This window comes from Squalius cephalus (assembly GCF_949319135.1).
Source record: "Squalius cephalus genome assembly, chromosome: 6".
NCBI classification, from domain to species: Eukaryota; Metazoa; Chordata; class Actinopteri; order Cypriniformes; family Leuciscidae; genus Squalius; species Squalius cephalus.
This window is the reverse complement of record NC_137127.1, coordinates 15,791,976-15,816,638: the sequence shown is the minus strand read 5'-3', so window position 1 is coordinate 15,816,638 and position 24,663 is coordinate 15,791,976. Positions and strand designations below refer to the sequence as shown.

Sequence of the window (24,663 nt, the reverse complement as noted above, 5' to 3'; positions counted from 1 at the left end):
ACTATAGGCTATTGCTCAGTGTCTTTAATGTAGTTTGGTATTGCTATTTTTTGCAAGTGTTGTTTTGTTGTTTTTATAATACTACTAATAATATAATAATATATGAAATATATAATATGTGAAATGTATAGGCCTATGATTTATTTAAATATATGATATTTATAAATATAATAATTTTTAAAATTAGAATGAAAAAAAAATTGGTAAATCTAATAATAATCGAATTATCATAGTATTATTATTATTATTATTATTTGTAGTAGCGTAGACGTTATATAATTGAACAGATTTAATTTTATCAGGCTAATCAAAATGAATAATTATTATTTTTGCATGTAGATGACTTTGTTTTGTTAATGTACAATTAATATAAGTAGCTATTTAGATAGACGTTGAGTGAGTATTAGTATTATTTAAAATAACAATACAAATAAATACAACATTTTTGAACAATTATTTGTATTTCATTTCTTAATGCATGCAAACACATATCCACGTAAATTAAAATGGCAAATCCTTTGTGTTGGCTTTCAGGAGAGTATCTATGCACTTTTGTGCGCATTCTTAATTGATTTCAGAGGGGTGTTACTTAGTATGTGTTGAGGAAGCATAAGAGGGAGAGGAGGAGGAGGAGAGAGGGACTGGAGAGGGTTGCTTGAAAGATAACAGGCTATTGCAATAAGAGGGCAAGAGAGGTGGGGGCAGAATGACGTTGATTCGGGGCTATTGATCTCTCTTTCCCCTCTATATGGGGTCAGTAGTTTGATCAGAGCGCGCGCGGGATCACACAGAAGAGCCACACACGCGCTTTTGCCATGTAACACGAAACGGTGCGAGAGATATCCAACAGGACACTCATCACCAATCCGATCCCGTCTGTCTCTAAACTGATGACGGGAATTAATCAGATTATCCAGCAGGACAGGAGAGCGACACGTTATATCTCTGAAGAAAAGTAACTGGTGTGGATTGACAGATGATGGTGCGGTCAGGATCAACAGATCTGACCATGAATCCGGTCCGAATCTCCGTGATGATGATGTTCTTCTTCGCTTCTGTTCATATCTCGTGCCCATCGCAGTTCCCCAGTCCTCTCATGTAAGTACTTTGATGTTGTCTGTGTGGAAGAGCATCATGGTTTCAACTGTTGATTAAAATGCATTTTCCTTTCATTCAGATCGTGCTGGATGCACGAGGCACAAACTATGTGTTTAACGCAGTTTTAACTTGCCTTGCCTCATAATGGTCAATAACCTTCAAAGCTGAAACAATGTAAACTTATACAGAATAGGCTATACATTCTTTCGGCTATGTTAACAGGCAAAGGTTGTTAATAAAGCAGAGACATTCGCAATCAATATTATGAATTATCCTGAATGATTAGGGTGAGGGGTCAGACATATTGCAGTTTCACATTATTGATTTGTTTAATGAAAAAAGCTTTCTTTCAAGTAATAGTTCACTTGTAGATGACAATTCTGTCATCATTCACTGACCTTTGTTCTTATGGGTCAGTCTTGTTCCCATGATTTAAGATTTTCCACTATCATTCAGCTCTTGATATTTAAGTGAAAATAGGGTCATACTTTATTTGACCTTTTTATAATAATAATAATTATAATTTGTAAAGATGTCCAGGTTATGTGCCTCAATGTTACCTAAACTGAAGTTCATTGTGTCTGTTAATGTACAGTATTGTATAACAATATTCAACAGAAGTGCAATGTGACCTATATGGCAAACGATTGATTGTGTTTGTGAGAGACATAGCCTATGTGATCTGACAGATGTTTTAAAAAAAAATCGCCTTTGAGTTGGCAAGACTTTTGTTAACCTGATGATATCTAAATTAGTCTATAGCTGACAAGTTATATCTTATGAGATAAGTAACTACCGTTGTGGATAAATGATTTTGAATTTGTACAGGAAACTCATATGTGGAGAGAGATTACTGTAAGACCCCAGTACTTTTTTTGCACGTGCAGGTCTGCAGGACATATGCATCTGACACGAATCGCCCTTATTGTCAACTTCTTAAAAAGTGACCGTTTCACCAGGTGGTCGTGACAGCAGGACAAGAGAATGCATGGGGCGTTTTCTCTCATGCCACATACAGTATATATATTTTACATGCTTTTAGAAATCCATAAAATGTAATTTCTGAAAGCAATAACAGACCGAATTAGTGTATTTTTACATTGTGACCTGTCTCAATGTGACTAAGATACCAATTTACAAAGATTATGTTGGACCTTTTTATTTGACCACCTGTTTGTTCTGTTTGTCCACCGGTCTTCTCTAGTATTCAGTAGAAATTAAACCTCTTGGGTGGCCTGAACATGACGTAGATTGATACATTTAATGGCCGTAAAAAACAGGGTGCAATTGTTCCTGATAACAAGTGTTTTTCTTAAATGGGCTCTTCCACTAGATTTCTGTGAATTTACATCAATAAAGCCTTGCTTTAAAACAACGGGGGAGAAAAATACTATGCCTTTGCTATTTTCAATTACTGAAATTGTTTCCGTGAAAAGGTTACAGCAGCATAGTATAGAGTGAATTAAAAGTAAGGGGAACAATTTAAGTTGACTTAAGTTTTAACTACTTAACCATCTTCATTAGTTGTGAGAGATATTGTAAATGATTAATTCATAAACACAAAAGGAGAACATCTGTTGCATTGCAAATTTATATTTCACACAAATATATACACTGGCGGTCAAAAGTTTTTCCCCCCAACATTTATATAAGAACAGTTATTAATAATTGAGCACTAATAATAATTGATAATAACTCAGCACCAAATCAGCATATTAGAATGATTTCTGAAGGATCATGTGACACTGAAGACTGGAGTAATGATGCTGAAAATTCAGCTTTGCATCACAGGAATAAATTACATTTAAAAAAAAAGATAATTCACAAATATAGAAAACGGTTATTTTAAATTCTAATAATATTTCACAATATTAATCTTTTTACTTTTTTTCCTAATAAATTTAGCCTTGATGAGCATAAGAGACTTATTTCAAAATCATAAAAACAAAAACGTAATTATTACAAACTTTTGACCACCAGAGTATAAATCATTTTTGAATCAACTGTGCAATGCAAAAATGCATTGAGCCATAAACACTTTATTCTAGAATGTACAGCGGTTGTTGAGACCATTACTGTTGGAGAGAGAGAAAACATGCATCAAGACAAAAACATCAAAAAAATAATTAAACCCTTTTCGCTTTTCCTCCCATCTTTTGCCATCTGATACACTTATAAAGGAAGTGAGAGTACTCAATAACGAATCCACTTAAGGATTGGAGTGACATAAGCCACACTGCTCTTCTGGTTTCTTTCAGTTGGTAGTATTAGTGCAGGAAACAGGCATTTTGAGAGGGAACTGAGGGAGGATTCCCACAGAGAGATGACGCAGGTGATCACTGTGATTGTGTCCTCCTGACAGCCAGAGACACCTGTCCCCCAGTCCCACACCTGTCCCCCAGTCAAGACACAGAGACGCAACTCACCTGTGGAGGGAACAAGATATAGGTTGTGCTGTAGAAGACTGTGTTTGAGAGCACACAAATGTAGGCTATAGGTCGTAAAAAGACAAATGCCCTTTTAAAAGAATAGTTCACCCGATACTATCATTTCATTCTAGTTGTGCAATGTTTTTATCTTGAAATAATAGCATTTAAAATAGAAGCTTAGCAGACAAGCAGGCCAAATGGTTAAAATGTATTACTTAAATTCTTAATTAAAATTAGCTGTGCAGCTTGTCTAAATTTTAATTATTAATTTTAATAATACCATTCCAAAGTTTGGGGTATGATTTTTTTTTTTAAAGAAATAGGCCTACATTAATACTTTTAATTATCAAAGAGGCAAAAGTGACAAACTTTTATTTATTTTTTCTATTTCAAATAAATGCTGTTCTTTTGATCACTCTTCTTCAAAGAATCTTGGAAAAAACAACAAGTTTCCGCAAAAATATTAAGCAGCACAACTGTTTTCAACACTTTTAATAATAAAGAAATGTTTCTTCAGCTGTGACATTTTAAAATATATTAAAATAAAAAGAGGTTATTTTAAATTGTTATAATATTTCACAATATTACTGTATTTTTATATTTGGCTTGGAGAAGATTAGAGACTTCTTTACTAACATCTTACTGATCCCAAATTTAGTGTATTCTATGTGTTTTACAATGTGTTCTACAATTTGCATTGTATTTAAAGTATATATTAGTATAACTAATATATATTAGTTCACGTATTTCCTGAGAACACTGACTTTGGTGTTTTTAGTGCCATGCTCTGCAGTTTAAGCTACAGGAATGTTCATTCTTTCCTCCATTTGTATGACTAATGTAATGTATTTAAGGAAGAAATCTTCACTTTGCCACTGCAAATTTAGTGGCATTAGAGTTTTGTTTTATCTGCCCTAACTGAAACAAGTCTGACATCTACTGGTGCCCCCTTAAAAATAGGTGTTTGGTGCCCCTCCTAGAATCTTACATTGTTCCTAGGAGCAACTCTACAATGTAATGGAGCTTAGACATAAGTTCTTTTAAGAAAAAAGCTTAGAGTCACAGTTCTGTTCCCCTGTCAGATGAGCGTTAATCCTCAGCCTGTAAAGGGATTAAATAGCTTATTATAGAGGAGCGCAGGGAAATCTCTGAATGGACCTTGGAAATGGAAGTGAATGAAAGCACACATTCGCTGGAATAAACTCATTATGATCACTGACAAATTACCTTTTTAGCAGAATTTATCTAAAGAACTGTGGCCATTTCCTTTGGCTAAACATTTTATCTTAACTACTGTATTAGATTAGATCTTATAATTTAGGATAATGCTGTGTGATACATGAACAGTGCACTTTACTTGTTGCCTGTATGTATAATACATTACAAAAATATTCTTATTGCATTAATTATGCCTCATAATACAAGGAACTAAACAGGGGTGTGTTTCTCATACAACGATGCTTAACTACCATAGTACGAGGCATTGTTGAATAAATCAACTCACGACTGTTTCCCGAAACCGTAGTGTCGCAAATTGGTCGTCCAACCACATTGGTTAATGATGTCACGCAGGTGTTGGAGTATGAACTTCTTTTAATGAATCTGTTTGAGATCAAATTCATGCTAGATGTTTTGCTATAAATTATGGACATGGCATCTGAGGATTATTTCTCATTTTTCTTTATGTTATTTTGCTTTCTTTCTAGATTCAGTTATAGTCTCGTTCTTACGTACTAGAGCACATTCGCACATGCGCACTATTCAAAAACGACGCTTTAAATCTCTTGACAAACTAAAAGATGTAAATGACATTTGTATGTATTCTAAATAAAAGATATATTTTGTACTGTCACATGTCATGCAAACAAGAAACTATGCTTCTAAACACAGGTCGAGAGCTGTCGTTCCAACCACATAACTTTACGATGCTGTTTCCGATTGTTCGTTAGAACTATGGTTTCTGGAAACACCGACTCATTGAACTATCCCGATAACGACGGAACTTGCGACCATCGTTGGCTAACGATTCTTTTGGGAAACGCACCCCAGAACAGGGAGTATATACTCACAGGCTTAAACAATTAACAAGGGAACACAGGTGAACATAATCAATCAAAAGAGAAATAGAACAGGTGAGTGGATTTAGGAACTATGGAAACTAATTAACAAACAGGGAAACAAACTAGGAACTAAGGAGAACGGGAACTGAGCAAACTGAGTGAAATCAAAACTAAAACATAACATATACAGGTTACAACACCATTGTATGTTCTCATGTATATAATTGCAAAATCATGGCTATACCTTTAAAGAGTGCAATGCATTGAAACACATGATAACCAATTTTGTGCATAACAATAAGGGGCTGTTTACACAACACCGTTTTCAACTAAAAACGTAAAAAGAAATAATGCGTTTTGGCCGTTCATTTACATGACAACGGCGTTTTGGGTGGCTGAAAACGCAAACTTTTGAAAACGGGTTTCAAAGTGCAAGTTTTTGAAAATGGCATCTGTGTAAACAATAAATACGTGAATCTGTGAAGACGATGACGTCATGCACATGCGTAATACATATTCAATCTGTGTTTCATCGCCATCTAATGGCCTGGCAGCTGAATACAGGGTTTTAGACTTTTTCGCAGATTAGTGTGAAAGGGGATCGTTTTGACAATGGTGTCGCCTGTACGCGGAAAACTTAAAAGAAAAACATTTATGTTTTAAGCATATCGTTGTCGTGTAAACGTACCCTAAGTTTGCAAGTATTCTAATATAGAGATATTTGAACTGTGATTAGACCTGTCGTGATTATTGAGATTAAGGTTAATCTTTCTAATAACAATAATTTGAGATAACCACAATAACTGTGCAGTTGATGATATTGGTAAATTTAAGTGTTTAAAGAAATGCCATCCGTAGGCTGGGAGTAAAGAATAATATAAAACATTGCTACTATATATAAAGGTCAAAAAATATTATATTATATTATATTATATTATATTATATTATATTATATTATATTATATTATATTATATTATATTATATTTTATAAATTTGATAAAAATATTATTAATTTTCACTGCAATATAGTAAATCATATGGGCCTATTTATTTGTGTAATCATATTAATTAATTTTTATATTTTTATTTTTATGTTATATTCGATTACAAGTAAAAAGTAAAAAGATTACAAGTAATTATTAGGCTAACACTGTAAGTGACATGAACAAAACAGCATTATTATTAGTAGCACAATATTCATGACTGTGACAGACCTATCTGTGATAACAATTAATTATTAAAATTTCTAATGCATTACAGTATACATAATTAATATTTTTAATGCTGTACATCAGGCTTCAAGTTAAGTGTTACCAATATCTGTAGACATTTAGACTCGGGTGCATTAGTGCCTGAAAGGGTGATGAAGTTGTGAGAAAATTTGCTTTTCTTGCACCATAAAACCTGGCAACATGTGTGGTTGTAAGTTTACTAGTAAGCGAGCCAAAGCCCGTGAGGCCTTATTTACAGTGTGTTTTAAAGAGTGTGTCGGATTTTACATTGCTGGAGGCATCTACTTGCAAACAGGATATTGTGAGTTTGGAGACTTAGTGGTATAACCACATCTGTCCACCTCTGCTTGTTAGAAAGCACCTCAGCCAACAGATTGTCTCATTGCAACCTACATCTGTGCTTCTGTGTTTCCAGTCCCTGAGGAAAAAGGCTATGACAGAAGAATAGAATGAGAACTAGAGGAAAAGAATGGAGGAGCCTATATTAAATTCAGAATTGTTTGCAGCCCATATATCTTTTTCACTTTCCTTTTCAAATTCAGTTCTGACCCCAATACAGAGAGCACCGGAGGGTTCTGCTATACTAGTATTGACGGTTTGGGTTCAGGACCTAAACTTGGATGGCTGCTGTGGATATGTGTGATTTTGTTCTTCTGGGAAAGAGTAAGACCCTGTCCTCCTCTGGTACACAAAGCCAATCTGAAGGTCCTGAATGCAGCCACTGAACATTTGCTACTTAGCTTCTTTGATGTAGACGGCAGTCATTTGGTCCCTCACAAATACATCAGAGAGCAGAATGCTTTAAGGAATATTTCTGTGCAGTACGGCATATGTGAGTGAGCGACTCAGTCAATGTTGCATAATTAAAGACATTTGAATTTTTTTTATATATATATACTCTACCGTAAAAAGTTTGGGGTCAGTATGATTTTTTTTTTAAGTTTTTTGAAAAAAAGAAGAAGATTTTATTATGCTCACCATTATGTGCAACGTAAGCAATGATGTGAACGAGACGGAGGGAAGTTAGCAAGTGAAGGGCATGACAATTTTGGACTAGAACAAAGGAAAGGGAAATCTCATGAAAAACCAGAAACATGACAATGGGAAAACTTCAAAATAAAAGACATCAAAACATGGACATGAAACAAAACCAAAAACAGGCATGACAGGTCCCCCCTTCTACGGGCGGCTCCTGACTCTCTAATGGAACACCCACCCCAAAACAAAAACAACACAAAAACTCCAGGAGGGTGGAGGAGTGGAGGTAGTCAAGAGGGAGAGATGGAGCCCCAGGCCCATGAAAAGGACAAGGACCTGGATCATGGCCTTGATCGTGGAGCAGTGGTGGGCCTGGACCGTGGAGGAGTGGCTGAGGCCAAGGACTGTGGAGCATCGACCGTGGAGCAATGGTGGACCCGAATAATTGAGCATAGACGGGCCTGGACCCGTAGACCACCAAGGCAGAACAGAAGGCCACCAAGGCAGAGCTGATGATGCAATAGACCAGGGCAGAGCCGGCGGAGCTGGAGACCAGAGACTTTGTAGGCAGCGTTAGCGCACAAAGGTACCTCAGAAAACGGATTTTGGACAGACTTCTGAGGCAGCGTAATGGTTTATTGATCTACAGCAAAATAGAGCGAGCTTTTGTGATAACTAAGTCAATATTTAGTTACTGCAATAGTAATTTCTCACTAGAAATGACATCAGAAGTATAAAACGTTGGTCAAAAACGTACATTTACACACAAACTGACCACCAACCACAACGTTCAGACACCATTTTATTTTTTTAGCTCAACTGTGATGGAATGGAAAGCACAGGATTGTGGAATATCAAAGAAAGCGAAGGATACTTCTGCCTTCAAAAATCGACCAGATGACGGTATCTCAGGAGTGCATGGAATTTTAAGCTTTCGGACGCAGCCCACGATGAACACACTTTACTAACGAGATGATGAGTTGATCTGGTGTGTTTGATTAGGCAGACATCTAAACTGTGTGTTGGGAACCACTGGTCTAATTAACATTGTCAATGCATCAGAAATACACAGTTCTTCAAGAAACCTCCAGTTAACTTGACTTCACACTTCACACACACACCTCCTGAATTTCTCATCATGGTCTGGATAATTTTAGATCTGTGATCGCAGAGGCCAAGAAAAATATGTGACTTCATCTTCATGTCCATAAATTCACTCTCCTTTTCATCCTGCAGTGTATAGGGACATCAAAGATTATCATGAAGAAAGAGAGTTTCCATCAAAGTGTGGTTGTACAGTAGCATTAATTATTCATATTAATTGGATGTTATGTAACCATGGAGAGCGTTAGTGACTTCTCAGAATTTTGTCTTATTTAGAACAGATCTTCAACCATTAACAGTTTACAAGATTAACAGTTCCTTCTCACTTTCTAAATTTCTCAAAATATAAACGCTTGCAAAATATAGAAGAGTTACATTTTGAGGGATTGCAGGCTTTGTTTTACTTTGCAGGTGCCTTGCATTTTGTACACATTGTGCTTTTATTTTGAAGTCCTTGCAACATGTTCTTATTTTGTACTTGTTCACTAATTGTTTCCAGGTAAGTGCCATTAAGTCACAACTTTGTTGTGTTTGTATAACCCTCTAGTTTTTCCTGTCCTTTGTCTGCAATGTTTGGTATGTTCAAGTTTGTTGAGAAGTTTTCTGCATTGTCTTGCGTTATCGATTATCAGTGTCTTGAGCAAAGAAATGAGCAATCTTTTACTTTTAAAAAATCAGGGAGGGCCACACAAACTTCAAAATAAAAGCACAATATTTACAAAACCATATGAAAAACAGTTTTTCTCTAAAACCATATTTGAGGTAAACTATACACCTGTTTATGCCCTAAGTGTCATGTGTTTGTTCTGAAGGACAGGGTTTTTGAGCTTTCACAAGGTTATTCATCTTGAATAGCCTATACTTGCTTGCAGTGTGCTTACTGACTATTTGGTCTTTTATAACTGCACCTTGTTATGAGTTCACATTTACATTTCAATTTAATATGACTCATATGTAGCTGCCCTCGTGACTGGGATTTAGTTACTTCATAAATACTTTACCATCACATTTTCTGACCCCTCTAGGTATGTATATTGCAGTTGAAATATTTAATATGAATGTTTGTGTTTGCAGGATAAAAGAATGGGTAGATCAACTGCAGCAGGAGCTGGTTTCTCTAGCAGACACAGCCAGCGCTGGGAATGATCTAAAACAGGTTAGAGGTCCAATACACACACACACACCCTCACACCCACACCCCTGTACATATTGATGTATGTGTACTTCGATGTGTATTTACCCAAACAAATTGTGAGTGAGAGTTGAGTCTCAATAAAAGCCTGCTTAATTATCAAAACAATCATTACCGGTAAACCTTCATCTCATTACTTCGCTACGAGAGTCTCTAATGAGTGCCCTTTTCTCTCCGTTATGGCAGATCTTTATGGATAATCAGAATTTATTCACTGTGAAAACAAATAATGCAGCACAGCTTGTGGAATCAGCGGCTCGGAATATAGAAAGTTTTTTGAAGAAGCGAGCTGCAGCTCTAGAGGTAAGATAATCCTGTTTTAAAGTCAGCATGAAACGGAAATTGTGATAGTCTTTTCTTCCCTATTGTGACGTATATGGCAGTGAAATGGCTTCTCGAACAAGGAAAAAATATAGGGCGGGACTTAATGTTGTCCATTGGGAATTGATTGGATCGTTGTGGTTTGCCATTGGTGTAATCTCATATAAGTGACAGGTTGTCCAGCCAATAAACATGTCATCAGAGAAGAGAAGAGGTCGCTGCAAGAGGGAGGGGAAGTTATTTTGATTAAAGATTACGAACATTAATTAAAAGTAATAATAATGTGCATGGATAAATCATTTATAATAAATGCTTTTTTTATAAGAATTGTCAATTTAGATTTCATAGTGACTTTAGAGACGCACGCACGCACACACACACACACACACACACATTTATGTAATATAAGTATTAAATGTTTAAGTATATATATATATATATATATATATATACACACATTTTTTGTCAACAAAATTTTATGTTAGATGTGACTAATCGATTTGAAAGCTGTAATGTAAATATATATTTAAAATGTCAACGTCATTGAGAAGTTATTAGGCTCATATTACATAAGAATGTGCATGCATATATATATATATATATATATATATATATATATATATATATATATATATATATATATATATTAGAGCTTTCAAATCGATTAATCGCATCTAACAAAATGTTGTGAACATAAAAAATGTGTGTATAATATATATTATTATATACAGTACTGTGCAAAAGTTTTAGGCATGTTAATATCCACACCCCAAAAATGGTTTTAAGTCAGTTATTTATATCTTTTGCTGTAGTGTGTCAGTAGGAAATATCAGTTTACATTTCCAAACATTCTTTTTGCCATTGATTGTAATAATCCAGTGAGATTTGTGTGTGCACAAGGAGTCTGACAACAGCCGGTATGATCTGATCTCCCCATCATCGAGTCCGTCTGTGATTACATGAAGAAACAGAAGATACTGAGACAGACTAAATCCAGAAGAACTACGTTCCGTCTCCGAGACGCTTGAAGAAACCTTCCTGCAAAGCTACCTGAAAAACTATGCGCAAGTGTACCTGGACAAAAGCCGTTTTAAACGCAAATGGTCGTTACACCAAATATTGATTTGGATTTGTTAATAAGTTAAATCATAAATAAATTCAATTTATGAATTTATTTTTGAAAGCATTCTCACTTTACAGCATTTTAACACAAGTGCCAGTACTTTTCACAGCACTGTAGCTTTGCAGGAAGGTTTCTTCAAGCATCTCGGAGACGTTCCCGCAGATTTTCTGGATTTAGTCTGTGTCAGTTTTTTTCTTTTTCTTCATGTAATCACAGACGGACTCGATGATGGGGAGATCAGATCATACCGGCTGTTGTCAGACTCCTTGTGCATACACAAATCTCACTGGATTATTACAATTAATGGCAAAAAGAATGTTTGGAAATGTAAACTGATATTTCCTACTGACACACTACAGCAAAATATATAAATAACTGACTTAAAGCCATTTTTGGGGCCATTTTTGGGGTGGGGATATTAACATGCCTAAGACTTTTGCACAGTACTGTATATATTATAAGTCTGTGTGCGAATCTGTGTGTATATACTGTACTCACAAACACACACACACACACACACACACACACACACACACACACACACACACACACACATATATATATATATATATATATATATATATATATATATTCATTTAAAAAGTATAATATACTTTTATATGCAACATTACACAAATTGTGGTTGCTAGTGTAATTTTAGGAAACTCATTGAGTTGCTTATTTGGGGTTGAACATATGCCCCATAGACACCAAAATAAAATTGCATCTACCCTCTTGTGTGGTTTTACTGACCTGCATCTGATCTAAGCATCAATGAGTATGTGTGTACTTTCGCTTGAATGTGTGTGCGTGCACACGCCAGCTGGTATGGCCTTTGGACAGCGCAGCCATGGAAAGATGGATGGATGGATTGATGCCAGCGGTTTAATTGTTATCAGCCTTTGAAAGATTCTGGGTGTCTGAGCCCGCTGCAGATGTGTCAGGCTTTCCCGGTTCACTGATGCCAGTCTGCAGACCTGGAGAGATGTGTGTGGGGTTTGTCTACCCGTGGGTCCATTAGCATGCAGGGGAAGTCTCAGTAGTGGTCAAGGCTGTCAGGCAATTATTGTATTAGTTTGTGTGAATAATGTTGTTGTCTTTGCAGAGAAGCAGGAGAGGGAGAGGGATGTTTGGACTGGTCCTTCTCAGCCCATTACTCAGGTGTTCCCTTGTCTTTTAGTGACAGACAGACAGGCCTTTGGGAGTTTCTTTGCTGTTTCACTCACATCTGTCTTAATAACACACTCGTGCTCTTTTTTTATTCCCCTTCTTTCTTGGTCTCCCCAGAACACTTAACATTGGCTTAAATGTTTCACTAGAATAGATTTAATATTTTTTGCATCACAATTTGTCACACAATTGTCCTGTGTATACATACAGGAAGATTAGAGCAGGCAGATGGAGTGATTTCATTTGGTTTCAAATTGGGTTTCATTTGAGGTTTTGCAAGACCAGATATGATGCCTTTTCTTAGAAATGCCACAAGGAATCATTTACTAAGCAGTTAATGAGGAGCTGTTTTACTACTGTGCTTAAGGTGTGAGAGAAGGCTGTTTGTGTAAACGGTATTGATTGCTTTTCTTTATATTTTTCTTATTTTTTTGTGGCACAGGCTAAGTATTAAACTTTGACATGCAACTCATCCAGTGCTGTTTGTGCTACGGACATGAATGAGACCTCAAATCATACCTTTGCTGAGGAGATAATCTGGCTATCCATTAACATTCAGACTTATGGTTTTCACCATAAGTGAAATTATAGTTTATTAGAAAAAAAAAAAAGAAAAAAAAAAGAAGCAGCGAAGTGGGATCACATTATGAAATAAATGTTTGTCTCCAAAACACGTTGGCCACAATTATTGGCACCCCTGCATTTTTTTATGAGTAAAATATCTCTGAAGTATATTTACATAAATATTAACTTTTTTAAGCACACCAGGGTGACTAGGAACATATTGTCTATATGACTTCTTGTTTCACAGGAGTATAAATATGAGGAAACACAAAGGCCAAATTCCCTTAATCATCCATCACAATGAGTAAAACCAAAGAATATAGTTCTAATGTGAAGCAAAATATTGTTGAGCTTTACAAAATACAAAGTGGCTGTACGAAAATAGCTAAAGAATTTAAAATTCCCATTTCCACCATCAGGGCAATAATTAAGAAATTCCATTCAACTAAATATTTTTCAAATCTGCCAGGAAGAGGACGTGTGTCTATATTGTCTTAATGCATGGCGAGGAGGAAAGTTTGAGTGTCCAAAGACTCTCCAAGGATCACAGATGGAGAATTGCAAAAATTTGTTGAGTCTTGGGGTCAGAAAGCCTAAAAAAAAAAAAAAAACCTACATTGCCACAAGTTGTTTGAGAGGGTTTCAAGAAAAATCCTCCTCGCTCCTCCAAAAACAAACACCAGCATATCCAGTTGGGTTTGGTGCAAACAGGGTTAAAAAGTACCCCATGCCCACAGTTAAATATACTGCTGGATCTTTAATGTTGTGGGCCTATTTTTTTTTTTGCTGGAGGGACATCTTGTTCAGATACATGGTATCATGGATTCTAGCAAATACCAACAAATAAAACAGCTTCTGCTAGAAATCTTATCATGGGCCGTGGTTGGATCTTCCATCAGGACAACAATCCAAAACAAACATCAAAATCAACACAAAAATGTGTCACTGAGCACAAAATGAAACTTCTGCCATGACCGTCCCAGTCCCCTAAACTGTACATAGAAAATGAGTGGGGTGGACTGAAGAGAAGAAGCACTAACATGGAGCTGGGAATCTGAAGGATTTGGAGAGATTCTATATGAAGGAATGGTCTCTGGGGCCTCATTTATAAAACTTTGCGTATGATTTGCGTCATAAGTGGCGTACGGATGAAAGGACGTGCGTACGCACAGAAATATTCGGATTTATAAAACCGTGCGCACGCACATCCTACGCAGTTTTCCCTTAATAAATCACAATCAATTCTAAATGTAGCGCAGCTTTTGCGGCTTCATGTCACGCCCATAGTTGCCCATAAATAGTCCGTGAAACGCCCACAAGTTAATATTCATCGATTGCGAAATCATGGCAAACACAGAGGAAAACCAAGAAACGTAACTTCACTCACGTCATAACGCATTGTGATGGCATCATGGCATTTTATTACCATCCATTTGATTGCATCTGACCTACAGATGTGTTATGAGGATGAATTGCATAACATGCCAATATTATTGCAGAACATATTTCACTTTTCTTTTAGCAAATATGTGTTAATTTGCATTTCTGTTCTAATCTTCGTTTGATTTTGTTTGTTTTACACTGCAGATCGATCGGTGTTCGTGTAGGCTGTTAATTGTAAGACTTGCTTTGTGAAGTCGTGTTCACGACTTCATGTTATTTATGAGAGGCAGTATTGCCGTTTATTTTACACAACCCTCTACAGTTTCACACACTTTCACGTGTTTCTTCCAACTGCCGACGGTGTCGCCATTTCTCATTTCACCCGTTTTTGTGCGTACGCCTGGGTCAGAGTGTGCGTGAAAGACCGCACATTTTCCCGTCAATTTTGCTTTTTATAAATACCAATTATTGCGTAGAGAGCGGTGTACGCCTTCTTTTGTGCGTACGCAACGTTTATAAATGAGGCCACTGGTCTCTTGTCAGGTATAGGGCTTGGCAACCGATGTCACTGCGCTGTGCATTCTGGGACGTAATCAAGACGGCGCCACCATTTTGTGAGGCCACATCGGGCGAGACTTAAAACAACCACTTACTACACAAAAACAATGTTGAAAGTCGATTAAAAGAATGAAATGTACTATACAGAGACAAACTTCTACCTAACGCAAGAAAACGGTACATGGAAAAGATGTCATTGGTCGGAAATATGGATCCGTATGGTGCCTGCAAGAGAATATACTTGAGAAAACTCAGGGCTGTTAACTTGGCAAAAGGAGGTTGCAAAAAGTATTTAATAAAAGGGTGCCAATAATTATGGCCAACGTGTTTTGGAGGAAAACATTTATTTCATAATGTGAGTTTCTCCCCACTTCAATGAAAAGTTAGATTTATGTGATTTTTTTTTTTTTTTTTTTTTAAATGAAAGATCAAAAGGATGAACACTGCAGATTATCATATTTTTTGATCATATTTACCAGGGGAGACTGGTAAATAAACACACAACAAACATGACAGCGGTAAGAGAGAAGCAGTTAAGAAAGCATTTTTATCGTAGCAATGTGGATTTGTTTGCACAAGCGCTGCAATTCAGTGGCATCATGTCAAGAGATAAGGTAATTAAAATTACATTGTTATGATAGTTTGATTATTATAAAGTATATTTTAAGCTGTAGACTATATAACTGGCTATGTGAGATTGTAGTTTTAATTTGTCCCTTTTCTTTGCATGACACATAGACATCACAGTACAAAATGGCTCTTTCGGCATTAACCTGAACCTTCTACAAGCATTCATTTCATGTGTCTTTAAATGGAAGAGAGACTCTTGGGAGAGCGCGCAAACATCACATCCTTTTGATTTTCCAGGCAAAAACATCATTCACATAATATTCAGTCCACAGGCTAATAGACAAACTAGATCCTAGGAAGTTGGGGATCGTCTCGTTGTAAGTTTCCCTTTTTTAAGTTTCATTACAAGCTGTTTACATATTGACAATAAAAAGTAATTAACACGTGAAAAGTCATACATTTAATAATAATACAAATATTATTTATTGTTACTTAGAGTGCAATTCATTTATGAAAATCTCCCACTGACTGTAGAATGTTAACTGAAATCTAACTGACAGTGATGACTTCATTGTATTTTGCATACTGAACTGTGATTAGTCTTTTGCATTCATTTGAATACTGAATTATAATGTGGTCTTTTTTTGCATCTGTTTAACCTTCTACTCGCCTTTACTCTGCAAATATGCTGTCAGGCTGTGTTGATTCTTATGCACAGCTGACAAGATTCTGAGCTCTGATTCGGCTTTTCATTACAGAACTAAAGCTTAAAATCTAATCTTAGCTAAAACTTTAACACCATTATTTTGCTGCCTCACAGCCACTGCTACTTCTTCAAGGAAATGCAAATCTTTTTTTTTAACATTCCTTTTCCATTTGTTTCTACTGATTGATGAACATTTTAATCGTAGTCACAGCTTCCCCTTTGAGCTCCTGTCTGCTGACTAAATAAAGGACTGGTTTAGCATCAGTCTCTCTCTCTTTTTCTCCACTGCACCATTCTGAAAACACAGGCACAAACCCACAGCCTTCTCAGCTCCAACCCTCTATGATCTGCTTTGATAATGCAGATGAAACACAGCTTGGCTTGGTTTCAAGATCGGTAGTGGACGTTTACTGTATGTTTCACATATGGTCTGTCTTTTATGGCATATTTCTAATAATCACAGGTCAACAGCCACTAGAGTTAGCTGTGGAGCACGTAAATAAGCAGCAACCTCTCACATGTTTTGTGTTGTGTGTGTGTTAAATATTTGACTGTATACCAGTAGGAGTAGGGAGCTTAGACTGCATTGTCCGTGGATAGGTGGAAGTCATATCAGCTTTCATTAATATGTGTATGTATGCTGAAGGGACTTGTCATTTTGAAATGCTTTTGTGTGTGTGTGTTGATTAGAATGAGAACCTGTGGGATGTGGAGATGGCACATGCAAACACACAAGCATAATACACTCGGGTCTTTTACACGACACAGTTTTCAACTAAAATCGGAAAACTTTTTATGTGTTCTGGCCGTTCATTTACACAACTATGCCGTTTTGGCGTCTTACTAAAATGGAAAGTGCACATAATAGAAAACGATGCCGTTATCGTCTCTGTGTAAACTATACAAAAAAGCGAATTTGTGAAAACGGTGACGTCATGAACATGCGTATTACGTGTTCAGTCTATAGACGCGTAGTGTAGACATCTCCAACTACTGGCCTGGCATGCATAATACAGCGTTTTTAGTCAGTTTAGTGGATCCGTGTGAACAGGACACCGTTTTCGTCTGTATGCAAAACTTTTCAGTTTTTAGTACATCGTTGTCGTGTAAACGCACCCTTCTAGTTTCAATGTCTAATTTAAACCTGGAAATAAAGTTGTACGATTTCAAAGAATGTAAATTGAAATAATAATTTGACCTATTATTTTACTGACATTATAATTACCAATAAAATAAGATTATGGAGGAAAAAAAAATTTTTTATTCAAATTAAAAATGTATTAAAAAATAAAAAATACATTTTTGCCCCATTGTATTGCTGATAATTTCCAATATAATTATAAAATGAAAAAAACATTGTATTGTATTGAATTTAGAATTATTTAAAATGAAATGTAATAATAATAATAATAATAATAATAATTATTATTATTATTATTACATTTAATTTTAAATCATTTTAAATAATTCTGAAATAATTATAAATCGAATTGACCCATTTTATTGCTGATAACATACTGTAACTACTAATACTAATGAACTTGAAAAAAAAAACATTATATTAAATTGAATTTAGAATAATTTAAAATGAAATATTATAACAACAACAGCAATAATTGTTGTTGTTAACATTTTTAAGTATTCATTTGTGTAAAATATTTATAATAATAATTTAATTAAAAATCATAATTAAAAAAATACATGATCAGCTATTTTTTTTGACTGATTATTTTGCTCATAATATTTTTGCAAATAAAATAATACTATGAAAAAATAAACATTGTATTCAATTAGAAAATTGGAAAGTTAGGGTTAGGGTTAACATTTTCAATAGTGGTTTCAAATATTTGGAACTCGAATAAAAGGCTATTAATTTCAGCTGTGAATATTTGAATGTGTATGTTAAGTTGATCGATCCAGTGGCCTGGTTGTCTGTGACAAGTCTGGTCTCAGCCCTGCGTTTGATCCTGTCTGTTTCAACATGCATTATTAAACAGCCCTCTCCTCCCTTGATCAGCACCGTATCTGAGATAACCGGCCGCATGTTGGTGCTCAGCAGGTAACAGTCTTAAGTAGCCGTACTGACTGAGCCGCGTGGTCTGTGTCACCCGCTGGGCACAGGAAGAGTCCTCTCCACCTTCTGTAGATCCAATAAGTCAAGTCAAATTATTTCGGAAACATTGCAGAGACCAGACGTCACATCATGTTACTGTTTGACGCTTGCACCCACAGTCCAAAATTTCCCAGTTAGTGAAATGTTTACCGCCTAATTAAAAGGCATTTCTTCTATCTGTGCGATGACGTTTTGTTGTTTAATTAGCTTTTCTACACTGTGCATATTTGCATGTTCAGTCCAGCTAAGTAAATAGTGAAATGTGTACTGCCTAATTGACTTAATCTGTGGTGGGGGTGTTCAGATTTTCACAGTTCTGTCCATATTTTCCTCTTAAGGAATCACAGAGGAGACAATGTTGAATATCATACTGAGACCAAGCAGAATTACTGCGGAAATTATTGCTTCTAGGCATGGCACTCCAGTAAATATGCATTTTGTCAGACAGGGAACTTGTAATTTTTCACATAATTGTTATCTACAGAAAATCATGGTGAATAATTCACCTCCTTCATGTTCATATTAATAATAGATGCAAGGAGTTTGTTTGAGAATAGCTAGATCGTTGTTATCCCTGTGCACTAAGGTTGCTTTATGAGAGGGAGATGGATTGCTACATCAGAGAATTTCAGCTCATAAAATCTATCAGTGTTTAGCAAATTGTGATTTGAAGTTTGAATCCACTGTGTTACCAGCAAATGGGGTATTATCTCCCAGGGTGTTTTATGAGGGGCTCTGAGTTTTTATGTTGTAAGAATTAGTTTCAGGCCTGCGTATGAATCCAGGGTTTGAAATTAACACCCGCCAACCCGCCAAATCACAAAAAACTACGCAACAAATAACGGTGCGCTTGTTCATTTGCATTGAAGCTTAAAAAGCATTTGGTTAACAGAAAAGAGATGCTGTGTTCGAAATCGTCTCCTACACCCTCATTCACTATTCCTTACATTACTCCACTAATATTGTCCACTTGACGTAGTGAATGAAAACGAGTGAGTGAATTTGGACAGCCTCTTGTGCATAGTTTGTACTTGCTGTTTAATAATAATCATTTGATTATTTGAGCCTACTCACCTGTCTGGATTATCCCAGGAAGTGTGAGCTCTCCATGTGTCCACAAGCTCCACCAAGCAAGCAATTTTGAGTTTAAAAGGCATCTAATAGCCATCCAAACACAGCACTGATGTCTAGGCTAAAACCAGGGAAAATTTGGGCTGTCAGTGAAAATTTAATAGACGTCTAACCATCGCCCAAGAATAGAACAGTCATCAATTAGATAACATGTCAAAGAAATGAAACCAAACAGCTTATAAGCTGTTGACTTTGCTTACATGATGGAATATCATACATCTCGCAAGTTATTTTGGAAAAAATGACATGTAACCAAATTCAAGGTTATTTTGTCTAGAAGTGGGTTACTCATAGCCACTATTCGACTATATAGACTATTTCGGGTCTATAGTTAGCCTAGACTGTGAAATGACGGCTATTGCTTGCTGGGCACCTGCAACACAGACTTCTATTATCATCCGGTCATTCTCCCCAACGTGCTATATTCCTGTTTATTTACATGTGTGCTCATTCTAACGCTGCAATAAACCTGTATTGTCATCTCAATATATTGTTGTCTCCAAGCCTGGTATTTCTTAAAAGGAATGGTTCAGATTACTCACGGTTAGGTTTTCAGGAACAGAAATTGAATATGAAATAACATTGCAAATAATATTCACTGTATAAATTAAATACAGATTAATCATTAATAAAGTTACAAAAGCTATTCAGTCAAGAGCAGTGAGTGATTTCCTTGTCTTTTGTTGTTTGATTAACACTTAAATCAGACAGCAGGAATATTAGGCTGCTGTCACTTTAAGACAATGCATGGATCCAAAATACTGATACTGACACACATGCGTTGTCTTGACTGTTTATGTTCACTTAAAGGTGCAGTATGTAAGAATGACAACTAGTGGTTGAAATTCAAAATATCGGAGATCGTCGTTTCTCCCGCCACCTGCTCCTCAGACTAGACGACGCTCACACGGGTTGCCAGTTTGAGCACACGCAACAGGAACGAGCACAATGGACAATGACAATTGGCAACGTGCAGTATCACAGACCAAAACAATAACAAAAATTTCCAGCCTGGAAACGTACATTTCAAAGTAAAATAACTGGCTGTAGAAGTATTTTTCAGAGAAACGAGTATGTGAACTTAGCATGTTTCCTCAATATATGCGAACTGGTATTTTTATGCTTTAGTAGAGTGAAAAAGTTACATACAGCACCTTTAAGACATAACCTACTGTTTGCTTGGAGACCTTGCCAAGAAGGTTATGTTGACAATTTTGTGGTGAAAATGTAATTGTGTGGTGAAATATGACCCAGCCTATAACTTAAACTCTGTTCTTGACCCATTTAATCTTGTCAAGATTATTACAGTGCCAGCGGTGGTGTCTAAGTGATGTGGCCTTTGTCCTCCAAAGCTGTTGTGTTGGTGTTTATTAAGCCTGGCTGTGTTATTTCTGTTTGATAATGTGCGCTGGGGTGTGCATGTTCTCAAAAACTGAATTATTAATGTATTTGTGTGTGTGGCTGTTTTATAGGAGCCATGTGAAAAGTAATCAAGAGCTGAATCATTTATATTAAATTACCTTCGTGTGTGTATGTGGGAGAGAGTGGTACATGAAGGATTGAAGAGAGTAATTAGTCATTTACAGTGGGGTTGGCTTGGGGCAAAGCTGTTGTCTCTATACATTCTTTCTTTTTTTTCTTTAAGGTCTTCATTTGACACTTGAAATGATTTCTCTGTCCCGAGTGCATATATCCCAGACTGCCTGTTCCATGCTATGTCAGATCATTAAGCACAGCTAAAGTGTAGCCTAATCCGTCTGACAGCGTCTCAAATTGGGATCCTTCACCTCCAGGCGAAATATGTCCTTTTGTACAGACAAATGGCATGAAGTCCATCCCAGAGGAAACTTTTATTGCTCAAAGGTTGCTCTTTCTGTTCAGAAGACTTACAGCCAGCATGAAATCAAAATTCATGTGTTTTTTTTGTTTTGTTTTTTACTTTCTTGTTATATGTTCCTGGTCTTACTGTGCATATTTCAACAGGATGCAAAAAAAAAAGAAAAAAAAAGACATTTATCACATCCATATTTGGTTCTGCTCTGAAACAACAATGTTGTTTGACTGACATCTCCTATTGGATAATGTCAACCCATGAACCCATGAAGCTTTAGTATTGGGATACTCCCATGTCAAAAAGGATATTCAATGAAACACCAAAAGTAAGAAAGGACATGACTTGATTTTAACCTTTTGCAATTGAAACTTGAGAAGTGTCTTATATTTGCCAAGGCAGCATTTTATTGATCAAAAATGCAGTAAAATATTGTAATATTATTATTATTTTTAAATACTGTTTTCTGAAATGAATTAAAAATGTAATTTATTGCTGTGATGGCAAAGCTGAATTTTCAGCATCATTACTCCAGTCTTCAGTGTTCCATCAGAAATTATTCTAATATGCTGATTTTCTGCTCAAAAAGACTTTCATCTTATTATTAAATGGTTGTGCTGCTTACTAAAAGAGTGGAAAGTATGAAAGTCTTTTTTACAGGATTCTTTGTTGAACAAAGTTTTTAAACAAAAAATTTACTTTAAACAAATCTTGTACAAATTTTGTAAATCAAAATGGACAGAGCGACACCTTTTTTAAATGTACGTAAAATGAATGTTGGTAGCACAATTTCTGGATATATGGAGAATTTAATGAGAAAGTTCATATTGAATTATTTTTCAATATGAATTTTGATTGTAGTCATTTCTTCTAAAAACTCTAGAGATGATGATGTGATTTGATTTCCAGTTAATTTAATTGCTTTTCTAGTAGAAGATAGTAGAAGTCTTATAAGAGAGCTTAGGATGAGAAAATATCCAACAGACATGGCATATTTGTGCTCTCCAACATAAATCTGGACATTTTCACACATATCTGTCAGACTGTGATATCGTTTATGTACTGTAATCTAACGTCTATCAGCCGCCACTTATCTGGTGTGATTTGGCTCTATTTTCAGTGGTGTTATATACAGAAGTTGTATCATGCCTTGGTTTATTGGTGTTTCATCTCGTTATGTGTGTGTGTGTGTGTGAGTACGGGACATCAGCTTGCATCCACGTGTTTGTGTGCCTTGTAATGAGAGAGCTTGATTACTGAATCTGTGTGTCTGGAGCAGATGCTGCCTTTCGTCCTCTTGTGAATATCCTCACATCAAACAGTATCGGCCCAGAGGAACTTTCACTCGCATTACAAACACGTAATCAACCGTCGGAGCTGCACAACAATGCTTTTCAAATCACCGGCTGACAGATAACACAGTCTAGCACAGCACAGGGTGATATAACGTAGAATAGAGCGACATAACGTGGCACATCTCTGTGGAATGTGTCGTACAGGCAGATGGGGTTGTCTTGAAACGATCACGTTCTGGTGTCTGCACAAGAGACCAGCAGTTTCATATCAAAGCACGCTGTGTACAGAGGATTTTTAATAAGCCCAGACGGCTCAGTGACATCTGCGTTACATTCACTGGTTATTTTTCTCCGTTCTCTAATGGAGTTGTAAATTCACAGCTCAGATTCTCGTTTAATTGACAGGTTATTAGGCTTTGAATGCTTGTTTATGGTGTTTGTATAAGAAATTATGCTAATATAAAGGATTTTAAACTGCTACCCCCATGCAAATAGTGATTTAGAGATTGTGGGTCCTATTTTAACAATCTAAGCATATTGTCTAAAGCGTAGGGCGCAAGTGCACTTAGAATTTTTTTTGCTAGTTTTACAACGGGAAAAATGGCTGGCGCATGGTCTAAAAGGGTTGTCCCTATTCTCTTAATGAGTAATGGCTGTGTTTTGGGCGTAACGTACAATAAACCAATCAGAGTCTCATCTCCCATTCCCTTTAAAAGCCAGTTGTGCTCGCACCATAGAGGATTGCTATTTACATGGCAGAATTTGCAAGCAGAAAGACTGAACGCATCTCCAGAGAGGAAATGGATCAGCGCTTGAGCAGACCATCTATGGGACAAGCCGGATTCCACCATATACAAAATAATAATCTTTTACACTGTAATTCTTTTATTTGTAATATTTGGCTAGTTTGTGTGCTGCTGCGCGTCCCTGTGTGTGTAATGAGCAGACTGTATGCGCGTTGTGGACCCGCCTATAGGTACATATTCCTAATGCGCCCTTTAAATAACAAAAAAAATACTGCGCCATTGACTTTAGACCGGGTTTCAGTTGGTCAATGGCGCAGTCTATTTCAGTTGCCTCAAAATAGCAACGCGCCTACAATGCACCTGAACACCTCGTTTTCAGACCAGCACGCCCATGGGTGCACAAATGGGCGCAAATGCATTTGCTATTTAAACAATGCCGCATTGCTCCAAGTGTATGATAGGGCCCTGTGTGTGTGGTCCTGATAAACCCTACATTATGAGGACCAAATATCACTACAAAGATACAGTAATACCAGTACTTTTTGACCTTGTAGGGACAATTTTTTGGTCCCCATGAGGAAAACAGCTGGAATTGCTGGAAGTTTTCTGTGATTGGTAGGTTTAGTGGTAGATTTAGGGGTAATGGATATAATATACAGTTTGTACAGTATAAAAATCATTATGTCCATGGAATATCTTCATAAAACATGAAAACCCAACGTGTGTGTGTGTGTGTGTGTGTGTGTGTGTGCGTGCTTGCGTGTGTGTGTGTGTGTGTTCCTATCCCAACTTAAAGGGGTCCTATAATGCTTTTTCACTTTCTCAACAGTGGCTTTCAAGCTCCATAAATAGCAATAGCAAACACCTTAATGGTACCATAGTAGTCCTACAATTAATGTGTTGTATATTCCATATAATTATATGAATGAGATTTTAGAAGATTATCTCCTAAAATAGTTTGACTTATGATTATTTTTGGAGATTGACAGTTCTTGTTATCCATTAATTTCCGTTGTATTGAAGTTCTGCTTAATTTCTACATTTACATTTATTTACAT

At 36.3% G+C, this 24,663-nt stretch overlaps 1 protein-coding gene across 3 annotated transcripts in view; it reads left to right on the top strand.

Moving 5' to 3' along the window:
• Positions 1 to 756: 756 nt before the first annotated feature.
• LOC307160298 (voltage-dependent calcium channel subunit alpha-2/delta-1) overlaps positions 757 to 24,663 on the top strand; it is a 112,088-nt gene continuing 88,181 nt past the window's right edge. For 2 of the 3 annotated variants that reach the window (XM_079874270.1, XM_079874271.1), the window contains exons 1-3: positions 901 to 1,098; positions 9,977 to 10,058; positions 10,281 to 10,397. In XM_079874270.1, coding sequence (XP_079730396.1) covers positions 977 to 1,098; positions 9,977 to 10,058; positions 10,281 to 10,397 — 321 coding nt within the window. In that variant the 5' untranslated portion in view covers positions 901 to 976. Of the gene's footprint in view, positions 1,099 to 9,976; positions 10,059 to 10,280; positions 10,398 to 24,663 lie in introns of all 3 variants that reach the window. The other variant, XM_079874272.1, reaches the window with a different exon arrangement.